Source organism: Anas acuta, chromosome 4 (assembly GCF_963932015.1).
Source record: "Anas acuta chromosome 4, bAnaAcu1.1, whole genome shotgun sequence".
In the NCBI taxonomy this organism is placed as follows: Eukaryota; Metazoa; Chordata; class Aves; order Anseriformes; family Anatidae; genus Anas; species Anas acuta.
The window spans coordinates 32,883,637-32,904,442 of NC_088982.1; the positions used below are offsets into that span (position 1 = coordinate 32,883,637).

The 20,806-nt window shown below is 38.7% G+C and overlaps 1 protein-coding gene across 3 annotated transcripts in view; it reads right to left on the reverse strand.

Annotated features, from left to right (window-relative positions):
• The window catches only part of PRDM5 (PR/SET domain 5), an 86,995-nt gene extending 66,551 nt beyond the window's left edge, over positions 1 to 20,444 (reverse strand). Inside the window, exons 1-3 of one of the 3 annotated variants that reach the window (XM_068680621.1) lie at positions 20,075 to 20,444; positions 15,470 to 15,553; positions 4,507 to 4,629 (exon numbers count right to left, since the gene is read on the reverse strand). In XM_068680621.1, coding sequence (XP_068536722.1) covers positions 4,507 to 4,629; positions 15,470 to 15,553; positions 20,075 to 20,401 — 534 coding nt within the window. In that variant the 5' untranslated portion in view covers positions 20,402 to 20,444. The remainder of the gene's footprint in view (positions 1 to 4,506; positions 4,630 to 15,469; positions 15,554 to 20,074) is intronic. The other 2 variants (XM_068680622.1, XM_068680623.1) reach the window with 2 other exon arrangements.
• Between the last annotated feature and the right edge of the window lie 362 nt (positions 20,445 to 20,806).

Here is a 20,806-nt window from a genome sequence, read left to right on the forward strand (position 1 = left end):
GCAAGGTCTAAATGTGATCATTGTATACAATTAACCTATAATGAGCTAATCATATTTTCCAGTCAACCCCAGGATGTGGTTTACTGAGGCACATGCATCCACTTCATTTTCCTTTAAACTAAATACCAAGCACTAGGCAGCAAACAGTGAGCTGATCACTTCATTTTCGACATGAGATTACAATGGTTATCACTACTGGAGTGAAACAATCAGTTTAGAAAGCATTCTCACAGTCGACCAAAAATCTCCTGTTGGAGTATTTGGAAACCAGAAAGAAAAATAGTGAGAAACAGAAATAGTGGAAATTAGCAGCAGTGAGAAAAAAAATGAAGGAATCATTTGGCTTCCATTCACCTTTTTTTTTTTTCCTAGTTCATACAAAGTCTCTTAGAAAATTTTAAAAGGGCAACTGTGAAGCACACAACGTTTATTTTCCACGTTTTACAGGTTATTATCATAAATATTGGTCAAATATTTTTAATCACTGTTAATTTGCAAGATTCAGTAGTACAACTTTACCTTAAAGAGTAAGCAGAAAAACTGAGAGCGAAAAATCAGATGTTTGTTTAAAATTCCAAACAAGCTCATAGGAAGTCTTCACAAAATAAAAGTGTCCAGAAGAATTTTGTGTTTCGTAACGGTAATTATAATGTGCTGGTTAGAACATAGTCTCTAGCCATCTCTAAGTATTCTATTTACTCTTTTGAGTTAGTTTTCTAAAACTATGCAGACATACTCTACTTAATTATATAAAGCATGATCATTCAGTTGGTTTAGGATTAGGATTTTGTTTGATATAGTGATCTGTAGTTTGAATTCTATTCATCTTTTAATTATCCTAGGTATTTGTTCAGCAATGTAACTTATGTTTTTTTGCAGCCACAAAATTATAATGAAGCTAAAGCAACTTTATACGTGTAACTTACAACTTTTTCCTCTTTTTAAAACATAATTTCATCATCCTTGTGGCAAGCAGGCAACTCCCAATTCAAATTAAAGGATACTATTACTGGAAATACTCCAGTATCATTTTGCCTACTGATTTCATAAAGCAAAGTATTACTGAAACAAGTAGCCTTAAATCTGCCTATCATAAAGACAAGGAATGTGGAAGCAAAATTCTGAAGGATTTGTTGGCTTTTTTTTTTTTGCCTGAAGGAATAGCAGAGCTTTGGGATTTGCACCTCCATCTACTAAAGGGAAACCAAACCCTGAAAAGAAATATGTGCATCTTTAGCTTTATGCAATACAAGTAATACCTATTCACATTGTGTGTAATTAAATACATATGTGTACATACACACACACAATTTCAAGGTCACCCACAGAGAATGCACAAGTTATATTATCAGCTGATTATCGACGGTCCTTTAAAAATAATGAGATAATTTTAAAAATTTTTGTTTGCATTCATAAATTTGCCTCTGCAATACTTTTCATCACTTTGTATATACTGATGTTTATTCTTTTTCCTACTCTCAACTTTTCCATATGTATTTTTGTGGAAGTTTTTATAGGACTTCAATACTCTTGGCACATTTTTTCTTTTTAAGTCATCTTGTAACTCCAGCACGATCCTTTAAAAAGACTTGCAAAAAGCACCAAACACATACTAAACAAGATATAGCATTATGCAATCCAACATAATACTCTGTTTTTATTTCTTTATTTAAAGAATCATTTTCACTAACAAAAAAACACTGCTATGCACTGGATGTGACATTCTATTAAGACTTTTATTCAGAAATTCGGGTCATTTTACTGAGTGTTTTATTTAAAAGTAATAACGAGCATTACTTGTTCACACTGCTCCCTCTTGTGAACCTTACTTTGCATTTGCCAACATTGACTGTAATTTGTTATCATACTGCCTATTCACTCAAGATAACATATATTTGACTAATGCCTAGGACTGACAACCATGGATGAGGAGGACCTTGCAAATTTAGTTCTATAAGCAGGACAACAAATCATTTGAAAGATCTTCATCTGTAAAGCCTTGATATAACAGAAAGACAACGGCTGAAGGAAAAATATAAAGAAATAGTTGTACAGGCAATGGTTATACTAAATTAACCATTGACTTGTCACAGACATCATGGAAAAGCACAACGAAACAGTCATTTGGTCAAGGCTGATGAGTATTTGCTGCATGGATGAATAGTGAACACTCTTTCCTATGTTACTTTAAACTAAACTGTAGCATAGATGTAAAGATCAGAAGAGATCACAAAAAGATGACAGAATAGAGGCCAACAGGATAAGCTGATGATAAAGCTGTCCACACTGACCTAAGACAGGATCAGCAACAAGGTCCAAAGAAACAACACCAGCAGCAAAATTGCAGTCACATTCATCCATCAATATTTGATGGAGCACCAGAGACTGGTAAAGATTTTTATTTGGAGAGAAACTGGTTGGTCTGGAAGACAGAAGTAGATCTCTGGTTTCTATGGAGATCATTCTTGAATTTTCAATTGCACATGAGATTACCTGGAATAAAGCTGGACATGTACACCATAGACCAGCATTCAGTAAAACTAGAGCTTCGAAAAGTAAGAGGCCAAATCAAGTGAAGGCAGATATCCAGTCAGATTTACCAATATGATGCCACTGATAATAGTATCATTCAACTACTGTGATAAAGGAATAAGTGCTAGGCAGAACAGATGTAGTACAACAGTAGAATGAAAGTCACAGAAAGGTGCACAACTTGGACATGAAGAGGGAGGCAAAAGCGAGGTATACAAGAGTATTTCAAAGCAGTGGACAGTGCTTGCTTAAAATCCTACTTAGCAAACAGCCCCTCTGGCGAATACGAGATTTAAGGAGCCAACAAGTCATCAACACAGAAATTGAAATTACCAGTGTTGACAGCCATCAGTACGCACCTTCTACAGAACTACAGGCTGAATCTTCACTAACTACTTTTTTTCAAGTAAACATTTCTCTTCTCAGCAAAGAGAAGTAAACATTGTTTAAACTCTATTTCTCAACAGAGAGAAACATCTTATAATATTTTTGTTAGGCCTCAAAATAAACTGTTTAGTTCTTTTTTTTTTTTCAAGGATCTGCAGGAAAATCCTAGAAAAAAAAGTCATTTCAATATGAAAAAGCAGAGAAATAATTTTCAGAAATGTTAACTAGCATATACCCTTCTACTATCTTCCTAATGCTTCCCTTTCATAACACTAATAAATAAATAAATGGAGATTTGGATTACATTAACAAATAGCTTGCATTAACCTGAAACAGCTTTTTTTTTTTTTGGCAAATGCATATTTTGAGAAAAAAATAACACAGCTATGTAATTCTTGCATATATGGGACTAGAAATTATTTTACTGAACTGTTGAAAAAATATGCAGATAGTTCATTTCTTTTATAATCTCTAAAAGGACAGTATCTATAACTATAAAAATATGTCTGTCTTTGCTACCATTCTGCAAAGTCACAAAATACTTCCAAAAATGAGAGATTAAACCAACTAAGACTCCTCAGCTTAAGAAAAGAGCTGTCAAATAAGAAGGAACAGATATAATAGGGTTCTATAAAATCAAGAATGGCATAGAATACTGAACAAAGTGACTATTCACTGTTACACAAGGACTAAAGGGAATCAAGTGAAATTAAGAAGTTGCTAAAAGAAAAACAGAAGCATGTTTCACATCATATGTAATTAAAACAGCGGAACTCATTACCACAGAATGCTGCAAATGACAAATATAAAAATGTAAAAATGAGTTGGATAAATTCAGATCTGCAGCCAAGATTAGAAAAAGAAAAATCTTTTTTTATTAATTTATCGTTAAGCACTGTATGATCATCCTATCAGATAATTAGATCCTTAAATTCTCTGGTTTTTACAGGAATAATTTAAGCACCATGCTTGCTTTCAAACTTGTCACACTGTTCTGTTAAATTTTAAACTATAAAGTAAAATCATGACTACTTTCCTAAGTCCATACCTGAGTTCAGCATGAAACACAAGTAGGCCTCTAAACCACTCATCTCGATTCAGTCAAGTATATACCTACATAGTTAATATTTTTAAATCCCACCATGACAAAAAACTTTATTCAGGCAAAAGCTTAATTTGACTGAGTAAGGCTCTAGTGAGAAATTTAGACTTCTGTTAGTATACTGAATGAACGACTGGATGTCAATTTTTCTTCTAAATGTAAACTGTTTGTTTTACACAAACTATTTCTCCTGGTTTGTAGTAAGTTACTCAGTGCAATTCCATCTCAGTCAATTAATACAAATCTTTCAAAGAATACCAGGTTCTAACTAATAGCTGTCTTGCCAGTCTTTCAATCTTGTTTTTATAGTACCATATTTAAGCACGAGTGCTCACTTCTTTAAAAATAAAAATGTAGGAAAAGGAAAGCAGCATGGCTATGTTTCTCAGATCTTACAATTTTATTCCAAGAGACAAAGATCAAATAGGAGATCAAATTCACAAATTAGTCACAGGAAGCAAATGGTAGGAATTCACCAAATCTACCTGGATGGCTGCCAGATTCTTTTGTTCTTGTGACGGAGCCTCATGGACAAAACGCAGCCAGTTAGAATGGCGTGGATTGCTTGCATCCAGGATGTAAAGGACTTCACCTTTACTGCCACGAACCTGAAACATTCAAAAAAAATCAACACAGAATTAAAACTTACCATCTAGCATATCTACTGAACATATCCTAACAAGTAAAACATTAAAATATGCTGGTGTCAGCAAGATGATCTTTCTTTCAACAGGTACTCATAGCTGTGCTGCACATTCATGTTTTTCTATATAAGTGCATTTATCCACCTAAAAATACATAAACATCTTAAATCCAGCAACTGGGGTCAGTTTCCTTTGAGTTCCCAGTCTCTTTTCTTAGCCTTTCCTCTATTAAACAAACCTCTCTGCTTTATGACTGACTCCTGGGTCTCACTCATCTGACAGTATGATCACTTCGCTCATGTTCTTTCTTCCCACTTCGTTTTGTTAAGTCCACCTCTGTTTACTATCTTGCCAGAAAGTGAGAAAATCTGAGAGGTCCTTTCCCATTCAAATCCTATCATCCCTTCTCCAGATTTCCCTTCAGAGTTCTTCTCCTTTACATGTTCTGACACCAGCATTTTACTCCCCTAGTATATCTAATTATTCTCATACTTCCCGTCATTCAGCCTGTCACTGATGACTTTTCTACAGATTAAGGTCATAAACCTACCTGCCTCCAAGTCCTGGACAAGCTTGAGAAGTGGGCTCACAAGAACCTAATGAGGTTCAATAAGCCCAAGTGAAAGGTGCTGCACCCGGGTCGGGGCAACACCGGACATGAGCACAGACTGGAAGAAAAACTCATTGAGAGCAGCCCTGCAGAGAAAGACTCGGGAGTTCTGGTGGACAAAAAGCTCAATAGGAGCCAGCAGTGCATGCTTGCAGCCCAGAAGGCCAACTGCATCCCAGGCTTCATCAACAGAGGCATGCCAGCAGGTCAAGGGAGGCAATTGTCCCTCCTCCACCCAACTTGGAGCACTGCATTTAGGTCTGGGCCCCCCAGCACAAGACTGATGTGAATCTGTTAGAGCTGGTCCAGAGGAGGGCCATAAGGATTATCAGAGGGCTGGAGCACCTCTGCTGTGAAGAAAGGCTTTGAGAGCTGGGGCTGTTCAACCTGGAGAAGAGAAGGCTCTGGGAGACATCACTGTGGCTTTTCAATACTTGAAAGGGGCTTATAAAAAAGATGGAGAACAACTTTTTACACAGGCAAATAGTGATAGGACCACAGGGAACTTTGAACTAAAAGGAGAGATCTAGATTAGATGTTAGGAAGAAATTCTTCACTTAAAGAGTGATGAGGCAGATTCTCTGGGCAACAGATTGCCCAGAGAAGCTGTGTATGCCCCATCCCTGGAACTGTTCAAGGCCAGGTTGGATAGGACTTGGGCAACCTGGTCTAGTGGGTGGCATCCCTGCCCCTGGCAGGGGACTTTGAACTAGATGATCTTTAAGGTCCCTTCCAACCCAAGCCATTCTATGGTTCTATGATCTTCTTCTAGACTGCCTTGTCCTTTGCTCATTATGTTCTTTCTCTAGCAGATCCTTTTCACCCTTTACTGCTAAATCCTAAATCCAACTCTTTCTGCCTAGTCTCACATCTCCAGAGAAATCTCAATCTTAACTGCAAACAATTACAGAGTATGTCTAAATCTGAACTCAACTGTCATTTGTTTGCAGCTTCCCCTTTCTGTAAAATTAGCAAATGTTCAAGCAATTTACAAGCCCAACCTTGAATTATCAATTCTGTCTCCATTCCAATCCCACTACACCATCACTAGATGTTCTTTACCCTTTTATCACCATATGCATCTTTTCTTCCAAATTCCAAATCCAGCAAATATGGTTTTGCTATTGTTAAATTTGCTTCTAAAAAATCTGTCCCACACCAATCCTAAATGTTCCAGAAACTTATAAAGCACTTTTTAAAAACTGTAATACTTGTTTCCCTTTCAAGTCTTGGAAGTTTGAGGATTGCTGGGGTTTTTCTTGGTGTTTCCCCCATACTCCCAACACTTCCTGAGAACTATCTTCAGAACAAGGATCAATATAATTGCATCAATCTATCCCGTATATCTTGTTTTACAGCTCACTTGAGCATCCTTCATATATGCCGATCCAAAGGACATGAATACGTAGCCTCAGTGAACAGTTAGTCAGTTTTAAATTACGCTTAGCTGAAACTGTATCAGAATAGGAGATGATTTCAGTAATAACAAATTAACATACTACATAGGTGAAGGGCTGTAAATTGTTTAGCCTGGGAAACACACATGCTCAGGTTTTGCTCACTAAGTGAAGACACTTTAAAGAACTGCCCTGAAGAACTGAAGGCAGATGTAAATGTGACAGCTTTAACTAATGAGTCATCCCATTGTTTCCACTCCAGAACTTCAGTAGTAGTAGAACCCACCTCCCCAAATAATACTTACTGATAGTTTTAACACTAGATCAAGCAACTTTTCCCTGCTAGCCACCATTTTGAAAAAAGAATTGCACGTCATCTTCTTAACAGAGGCTTTTGGGTATCATTATAGATCCATAGAATCTTTATGACTGTGACAAAATTCCAGCTTATGCTGACAACATGAAAATAATAGTTAAAATTAGATTACTATTTCTAAGTCACTCTTTGCCCTTAAAACAGAAAGAAACACTGCTGAATCAACATAGCTGCCACTTTGCTAGAGGCTTGCTGGTATTGTTTTAGATCATTTAAATCTGATATAAAAGATAGAGACACATGAAAAAAGGTCATAAAGTCACACAAATTCCACATGACTTATATAAATAAGGAACATATTTTCATCTGTCAACAAGAAGTGTCCAGAGTAGGTATTTTCTAAGAGCTGGTGATTTCAGCTGTGCAAGATCAAAATTAGATTGTCGTCATGGCTTTATATTTAAATTGCCCACATTCTTGCTGTATTTATTTCTAATGATTGCAATATCATATTCCTTCAGTATGACTGATTAAATTACCTAAACTTTAAAGATACCATTAGAAACAAAAACTGTATTCCATTAGCATGAGAGCTGGTGACAGCATGTTGTTCTCAGATTAAAGAAAAAAAAAAAAACTGCTGTAGTTCTCCAAACAAATAAGTCTTCAAAATGTAATACTATTCTTCCAAAGACACTTATCTTAAAAGGGACATATCATGAAAAGATGCCAATATTTTGAACTCTAAAAGTTGTTTTACTTTCAAACTCACCAATTAACCAGAGTAAAAAGTGTCAAACATATATTTAAATGCACCTGCACATAATATTATATAACACTAAGCACTGGAATACTTTGCACTGAGAGGCAGTGGAGTCTCCATCCTTGGAAAAAGATACTCAAGAGCCACCTAGACATGGTCTTTGACAACCAGAGTTAGGTAGCCCTTCCTGAGCAAGGGGGTTGGACCAGATAAACTCCAGAGGTCCCTTCCAGCCTCAGCCATTCTGTGATTCTTTGACAATTCCACTGAGAAATAAAACCTGCTCATTGCTGGAACTGTTGTTCCACCAGGAACTTGATCAGAATGACTGTAAATCATAAAAGCAAAACCAAACTTCACGCAAAAAAGACATGTTAGTGATGCATTTACCTCCTAAACAGCTCTCCTTCCCAAAGCCTTACAGAAGTTCTGCATCTATTATACTGCAATAATCACCCAGTTCTAAATTACCACAGAGCAGAACCTCACATTGTCTGAGTGAAAATAGCTTGCAGTGAAGATTAACATCTGTGAGCAACTAAAGTCAAGTTAATGGCTTTGTGATTTAGCTAAAGTGACCCAAAAACTGGGTTAGAGAGGCCCACTGTGCAAATCCTATAAAGGTTTCCATCATATCTTGTCATGGATTAGAAACGGAATCAAGACCCTATTATAAAAAACATACATTACGTTACCTCCCTTTTCATCCAGTTTTCTTCATTTGTTTGATCCTTAAATTATGTAACGATAACTTATATTGACTTCAGTGATACACAATCATCTCAGTTGTGCTTTCTTATTCTCTGCCAATTCATGAAGAAATATCAAACACAAAGCAAAGACTTAACACATAAGGAAACCATTGATATAAGAATACAATAAATTCCTTGAAAACTTGCTATACTTCCTATTGCTTTTTTCCACCTCATAAAGAAATAATGCATTAAATACACAGATGTGAGGAAGAGAAGACAAGAAAAACAGTCAAAATACCATACTTAACATGGACTAGACATCTACCATTCTTTTTTCACTGGTTGGGTGAATGGGTGAGTTTCCTAGATGCGTCTTTGAGCACCATGGTAAGAAATTCCAAACTTTATCAATATCTTACTTTTTTAAAAAAAAATAAAATAAAAACAAGAACAACAAACAAGAGCTAGTCTGTTTGCTTTGCAAATATATTCCTCAAACTGAAAAGAGTACCTAAATATCACCTAAGTTGAACTATTAATGAATTGAAATGAAGTTTGGAATATGTCCTAAGGGATGCTCTCTCCAGTAACAGCCTGCTCAGTCATACTTCTGCCTTGTGCTGTGATTATCAAACAAGAAAATCAACTTAATTAGAAGATACATCAACAAATGCAATCAAAAATGCTTTCACATGGCTCTACCTGTAAATCTGTTTAGACCTCGAAGAAGACAGGATCAAAGATGGCTGTCACTCAGATAGATGTTGTACTATAAGCCAACTTGGTTCTACTAGCCACAGCAATAAAGAATTTTCCCTCCTACATCCCCAGTTGGTGACAGTGGAAAACATGAAAAACTTACTATGTAGTTTCAGTATCTCCCCCCAGCCCTGGCAGTTGCACTAGCTAAAACAGCAAGAGAAGAAAAACAGAAGACAGTGTCAACCTGCTTACACGCTCCTCAAGAAACTTAAAGATACTACTACTAATTTAGCTCTTTACCCCACAGAACTAGGACTCAGAAAGTAGCTTTCTGGAGCATGACCAGCAAACTCCCATATTGAATAAACTAAGGTTTCTTAACCTTCTTTATCTCACAGAACCCTCTTTTACAAGGATTCACACACAGTCTTACCACTTACTGCACATGAGACCTGGAAAAGTAAACAGGATTCATTCTGCCACAAAACTTCCAGTCTGCTCCCTGGGGATTCCTTTCTAGTCACTGAACCACTCCAAGAATCTTCAGGACAACCTGCCTACCACAACTACTGATGGCAGGAAATCGTTGGAAAATGGAGGATATCTTTCTGAGGGAAGAAATGGAAAAACACTTTTGTATACTACAAACTGAAGTAGAAAATGCTTTAAGGAAGCTTTTCTTACAGTATCTGCAAGCAACTTACTGCATTTTCCCCATACATCTAAATATTTTTAGTCTTCCATAAATAGTTATAAAACATTTCAAATAGAAGCAAAACATTTTTACAGGACTGAAAAATTCAGTGAAGTAGGTCCAATCCTATAATACTAGTGAACATACTTTTCTTTAAAAAATTGTAACATTTGAACCTGCCACCTGCCTATATGAATAATTCCATGTTTTAATGTTATTTGCCCAGTTTCTATACAGTTAGCTTTAACTCAAATTTTCAATTAATAAAAAATATCCAGTTAGCTTGAGATGCGTTCCTTAGGATCCTCAAGCTACAGCGATCAATCCAGAAATGATTTTAAAACTATTTTAACAAGGCCTGAACTCAAGCCCAGTAGTGTTTGGTTTTTTTTTTGGTTTGTTTTTTTAATTGGTTTTCTAAGAGTACCAAACTAAAAATGCTCTTAAGTCTCGTGAGACCACCCCTAAATAATACAGGACTCAGTCATCTTCATAGATCAACAAAGACATACAAGGATTATATGATGTGCTTATTGTCAACAAGAGAAATCAGTGAAAGAGCTAGTAGGAACAGACCTCAAAAGCCTAGTCACCAATAGATGATATCACACTTTTTTGTTGTTGTTTTTGTATTTAAACAGGACATGGGACATTATCCCTACTTCCTCTAAATTAAGGGGCATATCCACAGAAGTTGAGGTCTGCTGCTGTAGTTCAGACCATCCTGGCCTAGCACCTATCTGGTTCTGAGGCACTTCTGGCCACTGTGACCAAGACATTCCTGTAGTTTCTGTAACCAATGGAGATAAGTTGGAGTTTCTATTCATTTATTTAGGGAGTGATGTCACCAGACATGCAGTGTCATGAGTTTGGCTGAGACAGAGGTAATTGTCTTTGCAGAGGCTCACACAACGCTGTGTTTTGGATTTTTGATGAAAATAGTAGTGATAGCACACCAACAGAATAGTGCTTACACAGAGCCAAGGACTTTTCAGCTTCTCATGCTGCCCTGCCAGCAAGGAGGTTAGGGGTGCACAGGGAGCCGAGAGGGAATGGAGCCAGGACAAATGGCCTACGCTGACCAGAGACGTCCCATGCCATATGATACCATGCTCAACAATAAAAACTGGGGGAAACAAGGAGGAAGAAGGGGATGTTCAGAGTGATGGTATTTGTCTTCCCAAGAAACTGATACTCATGATGAGCCCTGTTTTCCTGTCAGTGGCTGAATGGGAAGGGGTGAATAAGTTCTTGGTTTTGCTTCGCTTACATACACGACTTCTGCTTTACCTAGTGAACTGTCTTTATCTCAACCCATGAGTTCTTGCACTGTTACCTTTCCAATTCTCTCCTCCAGCCCACCTAGGGAGAGCGAGTGAGCAGCTGGGTGGCATTCAGCTGCCTGCCAGAGCCAAACCACAACACAGTCACCTTTAATTTCCCAGGCCAAATAATTAAGTGGCAATTCACTTCATATTTAAGCTTAGATGAATTTTGGCATGAACCTAGAATGAGGTTCAAATTCATGCCTTGTAATCCGTGGCAAGATATCTTTCCTTTTTACTACAACACCCTTAATATTTGGTCACCCACCACCTAAAACGTTTATACATAAACAAAGCACACACTAAGAATTATCTTCTTGAGAATTAACACACAAGGTGTCACTGAACTAAGTCAAATATTCCTGGGCTACATCAAGCATGACTGCTAGACAGTCAAGTGAAATCATTGCCCTGCTCTGCTTTGCGCTGGTGCGGCCTCACTTCGAGCAATGCGTGCAGTTTTGGGCACCACAGCATAAAAAGGACACAAAACTATTAGAGAACGTCCAAAGGAGGGCTACAAGATGGTGAAGGCTCTGGAGATCTGAAGATGTATGAGGGGTGGCTGAGATACCTGGGTTTGTCCAGCCCAGAGCAGAGCAGGCTGAGGGGAGGCCTCATGGCAGCTTGCAGCTCCCTCAGGAGGGGAGCGGAGGGGCAGGCGCCAAGCTCTCCTCTCTGGGGACAGCGACAGGACCCGAGGGCACGGCATGGAGCTGGGACAGGGGAGGGTCAGGCTGGGGGTTAGAGAAAGGTTCTGCAACCAGAGGGTGGTCAGGCACTGGGACAGGCTCTGCAGGGATGTGGTCACAGCACCAAGCCTGCTAGAGTTCAGGAAGCCTTTGGACAATGCTCTCGAACATAGTTTGATTTTGGGGTGGTCCTGTGCAGACCCAGGAGTTGGACTCAGTGATCCTCTTTGTGGGTCCCTTCCAACTCGAGTTATTCAATGACTCTATAAAATATCTTCACAGTAAGATGAAATACCTGACATTCACTGCTACTGCACAGGGGGGTTTTACCTCAATATCAACCAGCACATCACTAAATATGCCACAATAACAAATTTCACATTGCTATACAAGTATTAGTAATAAAAAAAAAAAAAAAAAAAAGCCTCTAATCATTGGATAAGTTACCAGATGGAGTCCTATCGACTTCTAAGTAACACCTAAGATGCTTGTAATGCCCATCCACATGATGCACTCCATCTTTTTATGCTGCAATTGCCTCCAAATTTTTGAAAAACATTCAAGGTGCCATGTATACTACTTTAAAATGTTCACAACTGCAAATGCAAACATTTTACCATGCACACCTGGCAAGAGGTGAAAAAAAATTACCGAAAATAAGCAGATGGTTGTCTTTGCTGAAGACAGTAAACACACTGCCTGCTTTCTGTAAACCATTTTCTAAACATTTATAAATTTAAAAATGTATGTTCGTTCAAACAACCATGTAAAGAAAAGTTCTCTTTTCTGCATTCTATTGTTTTGATTAGCTGAAAACATGATTTTTGTTGTTAATGATAAACATCTAGATGCAATACTCCTGAGTTTCAGACCCCTTCCCAACCTGGAGTCTGTTGAATGAGCAACTGTAAACCTTTGATTTCTTCAGAACTATGCAATTTGCAGGCAGACCAGCAGCACAATGCTATATTTAATTTAAAACACAAACCCCAATGTTCTCAGAACTGTATTTAACAAAATCACTGGACCCGATAAATTCTTTTTTGGTTCCATGTTTTCCCAAAGACCAAATGAAAACATAACATAGAACCAGAGAATCATTTAGGTTACAAAAGACCTCTAAGATCATCAGGTCCCATCATCCACCCATCGTTGCCAAATTTACCACTAAACCATGTCCCTAAACATACGTACATTTCTGTCTCAATGTGACAACTTATAGATGCCAATTCACAATGCTGATCTTACAGAAATAGGAAGAGCTTATTCAAAATAGACCATATTACAGACCACTAGTCTATGCAACTAGAAACTCATGTGGTAAGCTTCCTTGCAGAAAACCGTTCCACAAAGTTGAAGCTAAGAACACAGGCATCACATACAGAGAAAAAAAAACACTCCACTAACGTTCATTTTTACTTGACCTATTGAAAAGCTTCTACTATTTAGCTTTCTTTCTAAAGGTGTCCTCCCTGAAAATGCTTTTTTTTTTTTTTGATTGCAGTCAGACTGTGAGTTCAGGGCTGACTGTGCCTTCATCCAATAGTCATCATATTAATTATTTTTAATATATTTGGTACAGCTGACTACACACAAATTTGGCTGGTTGCTATGACTGCCTCCCACAGTCTCTGGAATAACCATTTACTTGGACTGCTTTACTTTTTACTTTCTGCATTCCTGGTCTCAATTTTCAACTTAAGACTACTCTCAGCATGATTTAAATTATATTATAAAGCTCATGTTCAGATCAACTTCAGTAAACATGAACAACTTAGGTTCAAACATTCAGGAAGTCATAAAATTTGGTATGCAGGAATCTTTTCAAGGCTCTCAAAACTAGGTTACAATAAGATATTATGAAAAGGTTTTAGAACAGCTCATAAAAATCTCATTTTCTGGTTTGCTGTCGAAGGGGTCATATTAGTGTCATCAATAAATACATGCATTTCCCTTTTATTTTCTGTCATATAGAAACAGATAAATCTTATTTAATCATCAGCAATGAGGCATCTGGAAAATCATATGGCTTGCTAAACAACCTAAATTAAAGGCCTTCTCACACCTATAATCCACTCACCATCCCTTCTAAAAACCTTGTTCTAGCTCAAGTATTTTATTAATTTAAAATATCTTGCAGAAATATCATGAAAAGGCAAGTAAGACAGGGCAGGGTGTATTAACATGTACTGTATTTGGCAATCATTCATAACAAAAGTACATTGTATTGTTTTGTTTTCAGCTGAGAAAAAAACAAGATGAAAACAGCTGCTCTGAGTACATAACCAAAGAACTCAGGGGAAAGAACTATCTACACCATGTCTTTGGTAATAGGTTTTTTGGACACATCTCCAAATTAAAAAAGACAACAATAAAAGAGACAAAAAATAGGGTTATTCTAGGGGAAAGGGAAAAATAAAGGCACAGAGATTCAAAGACTTGAGTTAATACTCATCAAGGAGTATTTTTCCACTCTATCACTGGATAGAAATTGTTTAGCAAGGTGGACTTTTAGCTTTTAGCATTTTCACACATTGTTCCACTGTGTAGAAGGTATTTATAGCTCTAATGCCATATCAGTACCATGCTCTCCTTAGAAGGAGCTCAGCAATGTTAATGCTAAAGGGTTATTTTTTCCAAATATTTATTTTGGAACATACATATATGGAATATACATACATCATAAATGTATGTATAGTGCTTTAATACAGATGACAAACCTGTGTGTTTTTTGTACAGTGCCACACAACAGAAAAATATACCACAAAAGTCTGAGAAACTTGAAAATGAGTCCCTTTCTCAGAGTAGAAGAGAACTAAATTTGCTTTCAATGGAAATTGCTTGGGTGAAAAAAGAAAGAAATGAATTCTATTCCAAGAACTAGAGCAGAAATCACAGATTACAAAGATGAAACGGAAGCACTGAAAAGCAGGTGCTTAAAGCAAGTTTGAAAAGTTATTTCAAGTATTTTTCAGCCAAAGTGTGAAGTCCTCAGCCGGTAAACCCAGACAGGATTTTGTTACAGGCAAACACAGCTATGACACAAACGTTAAGGACCTCATTACAAGATTTAGTGTGTTTTAGAAGAGCCCCGAAACCCCCTGTACTTTCATCTACCCATAGCACCAGGTTTTTATTTTGCTAAAGATCTCGTAACTACACATTGAATTACAAATGTTAGTGAAATACAAAAACTTTACTTATCTTACAATTGCCAAATGCTAGCACAAGCATCACAGCAGTGAATGCTTTATATGACCTGACATGTTAGCAAACATAAGCCAGAACCTCAGTAATACACAATCCCATATGAAAATTACTTTCATCATTTTTAATTCTCACAATTTTCAACAATTTTCCAGTGCTGTTACATTTTTATGTTTCATATTTCATTGATTAGAAATTATCATTTGTTATTTCTTTATCCTTTAAAAAAAGTAATTTCCCTGTTAATATCCCTATACAAAAAGTGTACTCTAATATCATCAGTAAGATACTCTAGCTACAGTATCTTTAAGCCTTAACAAAAACAAACATAAATGTTACAACAAAAATATAATCCCAGGAGCACTTTTTGCTAGGTGTGATGTCTTCATTGTAGACTACTCACTTCCCACATAAGCCTGCAGTCTGTGTCCTCATCCAGTTCCTGAGGCATTCGCTTCTCCCCTGCAAAGGGGCCAAATTTTTCACCCTAAGGAATGAATATAAAAGAAAATGAATCAGGAGGGGATATATTAAAAAAAAAAAATCTGAATTCCAAACTCCAGCAGAGGTCTCAATTTCAGTTTCATGTGGAAAAGGACAGTTTTGCTTTGGAAGCCCACTACCCACTATCAGCCAAAAAGGTCATTCCCATTCTTTTTATGGCTTAGAGAATCTCTTAAAACCATGCCTTTCCTGTACATGCTAATTTTCCATTTGGCATACAGCATTTTTCTTGATTTTAAATAAGGGTCATATTTACAAGTCAAATTTCTTACATTTCTTATAAGATTCTCAGGAAGCACCTTGCAATATACATCCCATTAAGTCCAAAGTATTTGGCAAACACAAAGTTTACATTAGATTTATTTGCAGGATTATTTGCAACACTACTTTTTGAAGTGCCACAAATCAAAACACTAAATAACTTTGAAGTTTTGAACGTACAGAGGGACTTGTTTAAAAAATGAGGGAATATGCACGTGTCTATGAATTAATTCAAGCCTTCAAAAAAAATTAAAATATTATGCCACCTGCTAGTCATAATACACATCGTGAAACCATCCATTGCTATGTTCTTCCAAAAGTTTTTGTTTTTTCTCCCTCCTTTTACAGATTTCATGCCAGCAGCAGGGTAAATTCTGCAACTAGGACTTCCACCTGGCATAGGCCTAGACGTTTTTCCCCTTGTTCTTATTTGCACTGATAAACCATATAAATTGGAATGCAGAACACAATGTTCCTTTATGCAATATTAAGATAAAAAAAATGTTATATACTTTAAGGCATTACAGGTTATAATCATACAATAAAAAGTAACTTTGGAGTTTCTTTAAAAATACAACATAAAGGCTAACAAAAGGATTGATCTTGTCTAGAAGCCTCTTCCCCCTGACACATTCCATGATCCCAGGAACAGCCTGCTACATATTTTTCCTTCTCCTTCATTGCTTACAGGTACAGTGGTGAGAAAAAAGGTGGAATAGAAAACTTACAGGATGATCCCTTAACCAAGTAAATAAATTATATATATATATATATATATATATATATATATATAATATATTTAAAATGAAATTTGAGGAAGTAACAGACAACAGAAAATTGACATTTCATAATAACAAGGAAACAGACTAGTGGAGTATTATATTAAAATGTGCTCAATAAATATTCCGTTTGAAGGACCAGGAGAATAAGGAGATAAAAAGACAAGAATACCAGACAATGACTGGAGCCCAGAGCACCACTTGAGATACAGATATAGGCAGTGAGAGTAAAAATTAGCACTGTGTGGCTTCAACTCCTTCACTTCTCACTGATCTCCATACCAACTTTCATCATTTTACAAAGGAGGAAGATGGTGGCAGAGGAATTCTGTTCTGGAGATGTATGGTCCTTTCTAGCCTCAGCAAACATAAGGTAGGCACTTTCGGGAGACTTCTCACACCAAGCTGAATTGCCTTTTCCCATTCACTTACAAAGCACCACGTAGTTTTGGTGCAACAAGAAACTAGCTCACTACAGCTGCTGGGCTCTGAGGGCGGACATGGTTGTGGCTGCAGAACCCCCCATCACTCATAGCAAGGATCAAGATGAAAGAAGCTTGTTTGACTATAACCTAGATTAGTTCTATAGAAAGAAAAAGAAAAAATCTCTGTAAGTTTAACAGAGAAATAATTAAAAGACCTAATGAATAAGGAACCTGAAACAGCTAGTCTCTTACACTCTCTTCAGCAGCAGAACAACACTACTTAAGTGGGCAAAGAAAGATGAATTTATTCCTTAGCTACTTTGGACGTTTCCACAACCCCCACCTCAGTAATACGTTCATCCTCACCATCCAAAGGATGCCTACATACATATGAAGTACCTACAGGATTAATTTTACCCACCACTGAACAACACGTCACCTCTGGGGTGAAACACAGCAACAGCTTAATAGGGCATACTTACTCAAAACAAGAAATACCACACGTCATTCCTAGGTCAACTACTCTAAACTAATAAACCGCTCCTGCAATATGCTTAAGCCCTTGTAGAAGCTCAAAACAATAGAGAAAGCAAAAGGCAAGATGCCCGCCAGTAATGTAAAGCAAATGTAACATGAACCAGAGGTGATTCAAACTACTAAGCACTTTTTATAGCTTCTCAAATTTGGACAAAAAGCAGAAACGAGACACAGCAAAATCTGGTGTCTTGTAGCACAAAAGTCTGTGGAGATAAGTGTAATTATTAATTCAGCCTTTAAGATAATTTTTTTTCCACTTGTGTGAAAAAAACTTTTCATTAGTCCTAGCTAATTAATATGCTGTCATATAAATATATAGAGAGCAAAAACATAGTTAGACTTCTTCTCAAATTCAAAACTTACAGCACAGACTAAAGTCAACCATGGAAATGACTGAAGATATGAAAGGTACATCATTCAAATGTCAAAAAGCTGCTTCCAACAGCTGCTGTTGAACAAGCATCAGTGACTAATCTTGTTCCAGACTCAGCAGAACACTGAGAAAGGTAGTAGCTCTCTCTCATGACTATACCAAGAGTCTTAAGACACTGGTGCTGTAGCCATTGGCAAGCTGCTGGAGAAAAAAAAAAATACAAGAGAATCACAGCTTTTGTTAAGGTAACAGAACAGAAAGTTTCCACCTTTTGTAACTACAGACAACAGATTGAAAACACCTGAAGGAACAAAAGAAAATGGCAAGTAACAGCAGGTCAAAATGTACTATTACCAAAACTTGGCTAATACTATAGTTTTCTAAGGCCTACCTCAAGATTACTTAACACCTGGATAGTTGCTACTGCAATTTCTGATTATAAGATCATCTGAAATTTGTTTGACTTCCAGTTAAGACAACTGCAGTTGTGTGATAACAACAGAAAGAAAATGATGCGGTATTTGCTACTCAGGAACACAGATATTATTTCACAATTAGTACCATATTCAACATCTCCGTCCAATCCCAGAGCTCCAAGGTATTACTTAACAATGTGACAGCTATTAGTTACTCTGTATTATAAACATAAAGTGTAGTAACGCTGCCTCACTACTGGACAGGAAGAAACATTGAGAGCACTTCAGATTTTTCTTTCCATGGGAAAAGAGTAACACACAGTCTGGTTATATCCAATGCATCATTTGTGTTGTTTACACATCTGCTGTTCTGTGAGCAGCTATGGCCACACACTGTGCTTAGGTCTTAAAAACAATTGAAGAATACCTGGTTTCCAAAGGACAACTCAGAAGCTGGTTTCCTCATCCTACTGAAGGAAGTCTGCCTGTCTGTCAGGCATAGACTTTTAATCAGGGCTTTGCATACCACAACTGTTGGTGCTGCCAGCACAGAGGATTAAACACCAAACAAAAACCAAGTCTATAACAGACACTGTCATGACACACTCCTAAAACACAGACAGATCTTACTGTAACTGCCTCCACCTTTTCCTCCCATGTTCCACGTGTAACATGTCCCACTTGCAACATTTCAGTTTTGTTAGGATATCTTCTATGAGGAGCTCACACTGGTGCAGCTATGCAGGCAGAGCTCTGACAGCATATACCTTGCCCGTACAGAAAGAGAATTCAAAAGCAAGATGGAGCAGTTTCAGCAAGAAAAAGCTGTTTTCCCTGGCATGTAGATCTAATGGTACAACAGTGTAAAGGAAGGGGACTCAGACCTTCAGCATTGATATTGACACACAGGTGTCAATTTCAGTAAGTTTCACCATAAAGTTAATTCTATTTCAGAGTCCAGGGATTGATATATGACAGCAGTGTACAATTTGCCTTCCTGTGCGAATTCCCAAAGGTTTCAAAATGAATGTTCAGAACCTCAATTAAAATAAATAAATAAATAAATAAAAAGTTAACTGATAGAAAGCTTGGATTCTCTGCCCTCTATTAATCCTTTTCAACAGCTTAAAGATTAGGCACTCCTACCCCGAGGTGCCTAAGCCCTGTGGACGATAGCACAGAAAAATCAGGCAGCTCCGCCAACCCTGTGAGAAGCAAAACCTGGAAAAAGATGTAAAGTGAAACACACATAACTGGAAGTGCATGCCACTGCAGGGTTTGTAACTTTAGGTATGCCTCTAGCGGTTGGGAGAAGTTGTTGGAGCAAGCCACCTGAGCAGTTTTAATTGTGGTTTCAAACAATCCGAAGAGTTTTTCACCGCAGCCAGGCGGCACCGCGGGGCAGGGCCCGCTCGGGAGATGAGCGCGGTGCGGCCGCAGCAGCAGCACCGCACCCCCGGCGGGCCCGCACTGCTGCCCTGCACCCAGGACCTGCACCGCCCGCCCCGCCGAGCCGTAGGGCTGGGGGCTCTCCGAGCAAACCCCGAGGGGAGCAACACAGCGGGGGGACCCCGCGGGGCGCCCCGCTCCCCTTCCGCGGGCCGGGCTGGGCTGGGGCGGAAGCGGAGCGGGGCTGAGCGCGGCACGGCCCCGCCGCGATACGTGGCAGGGCTCCGGGCCGGGCCGTGCCGGGCCGTGGCGGCGATCACCCACCTTTCTGACCCTGCGGGCCGTGTAGAGCCCCATCCCGTCCTGCACTTGGGACGACTTCAGGGCAAACCTATCCGGCACGTACATGCCCAGCATTTTGCACCGGGCCGGGCCGCCGCCGGCTAGCGGCCAGGAGGAGGAGGAGGAGGAGGAGGAGGAGGGCTCCCGGGGACTTCCATCGCACCGGGGGAGGGGGCAGGACGAGGGGCTGGGTGCGGGGCTCGCCCGGCTCCCGAGCAGGACGAGGGGAGGAGCCGGCACCGACACCCGCAGCGCCGGGCGGCGGCAGGGGGCGCGGGCGCCCGAGGGGCAGCGGCCGCTGGGGACCATTGGCAGCAGCCCCGGGGGGCTTCGAGCCGTCGAGGGAGCTCCTCAGGCGGGGTTAGGCTTGGTGTTCTTCCAGAGGCGTTATCAGATGCATAGAGAGGCGCAGCTGTTCAAGTTTCCAGTCGCCACCAAAGCATAGCAGAAATCTATGTGGTGGGAGCAGCAGGAGGGAATGAAAAAATGCACAGAATTTTAATGACAAGATGACAGTAAACATCAGTACAGAAGTATGTGGCCTTCTGGATTAAGTGGGCTTTTGCAATAGCAAAACTCCTCAGTCCGTAGGCAGACAGTAGGGAAAAGGGGGAAAAAAAAGGAGAAACAGGGCTGGCCTTATAAAAGGCTCCTTTGACTACTTCCTGGTTTCCCTATATACATGCACAACTCTGCCATTTTGTGCTTGGTACA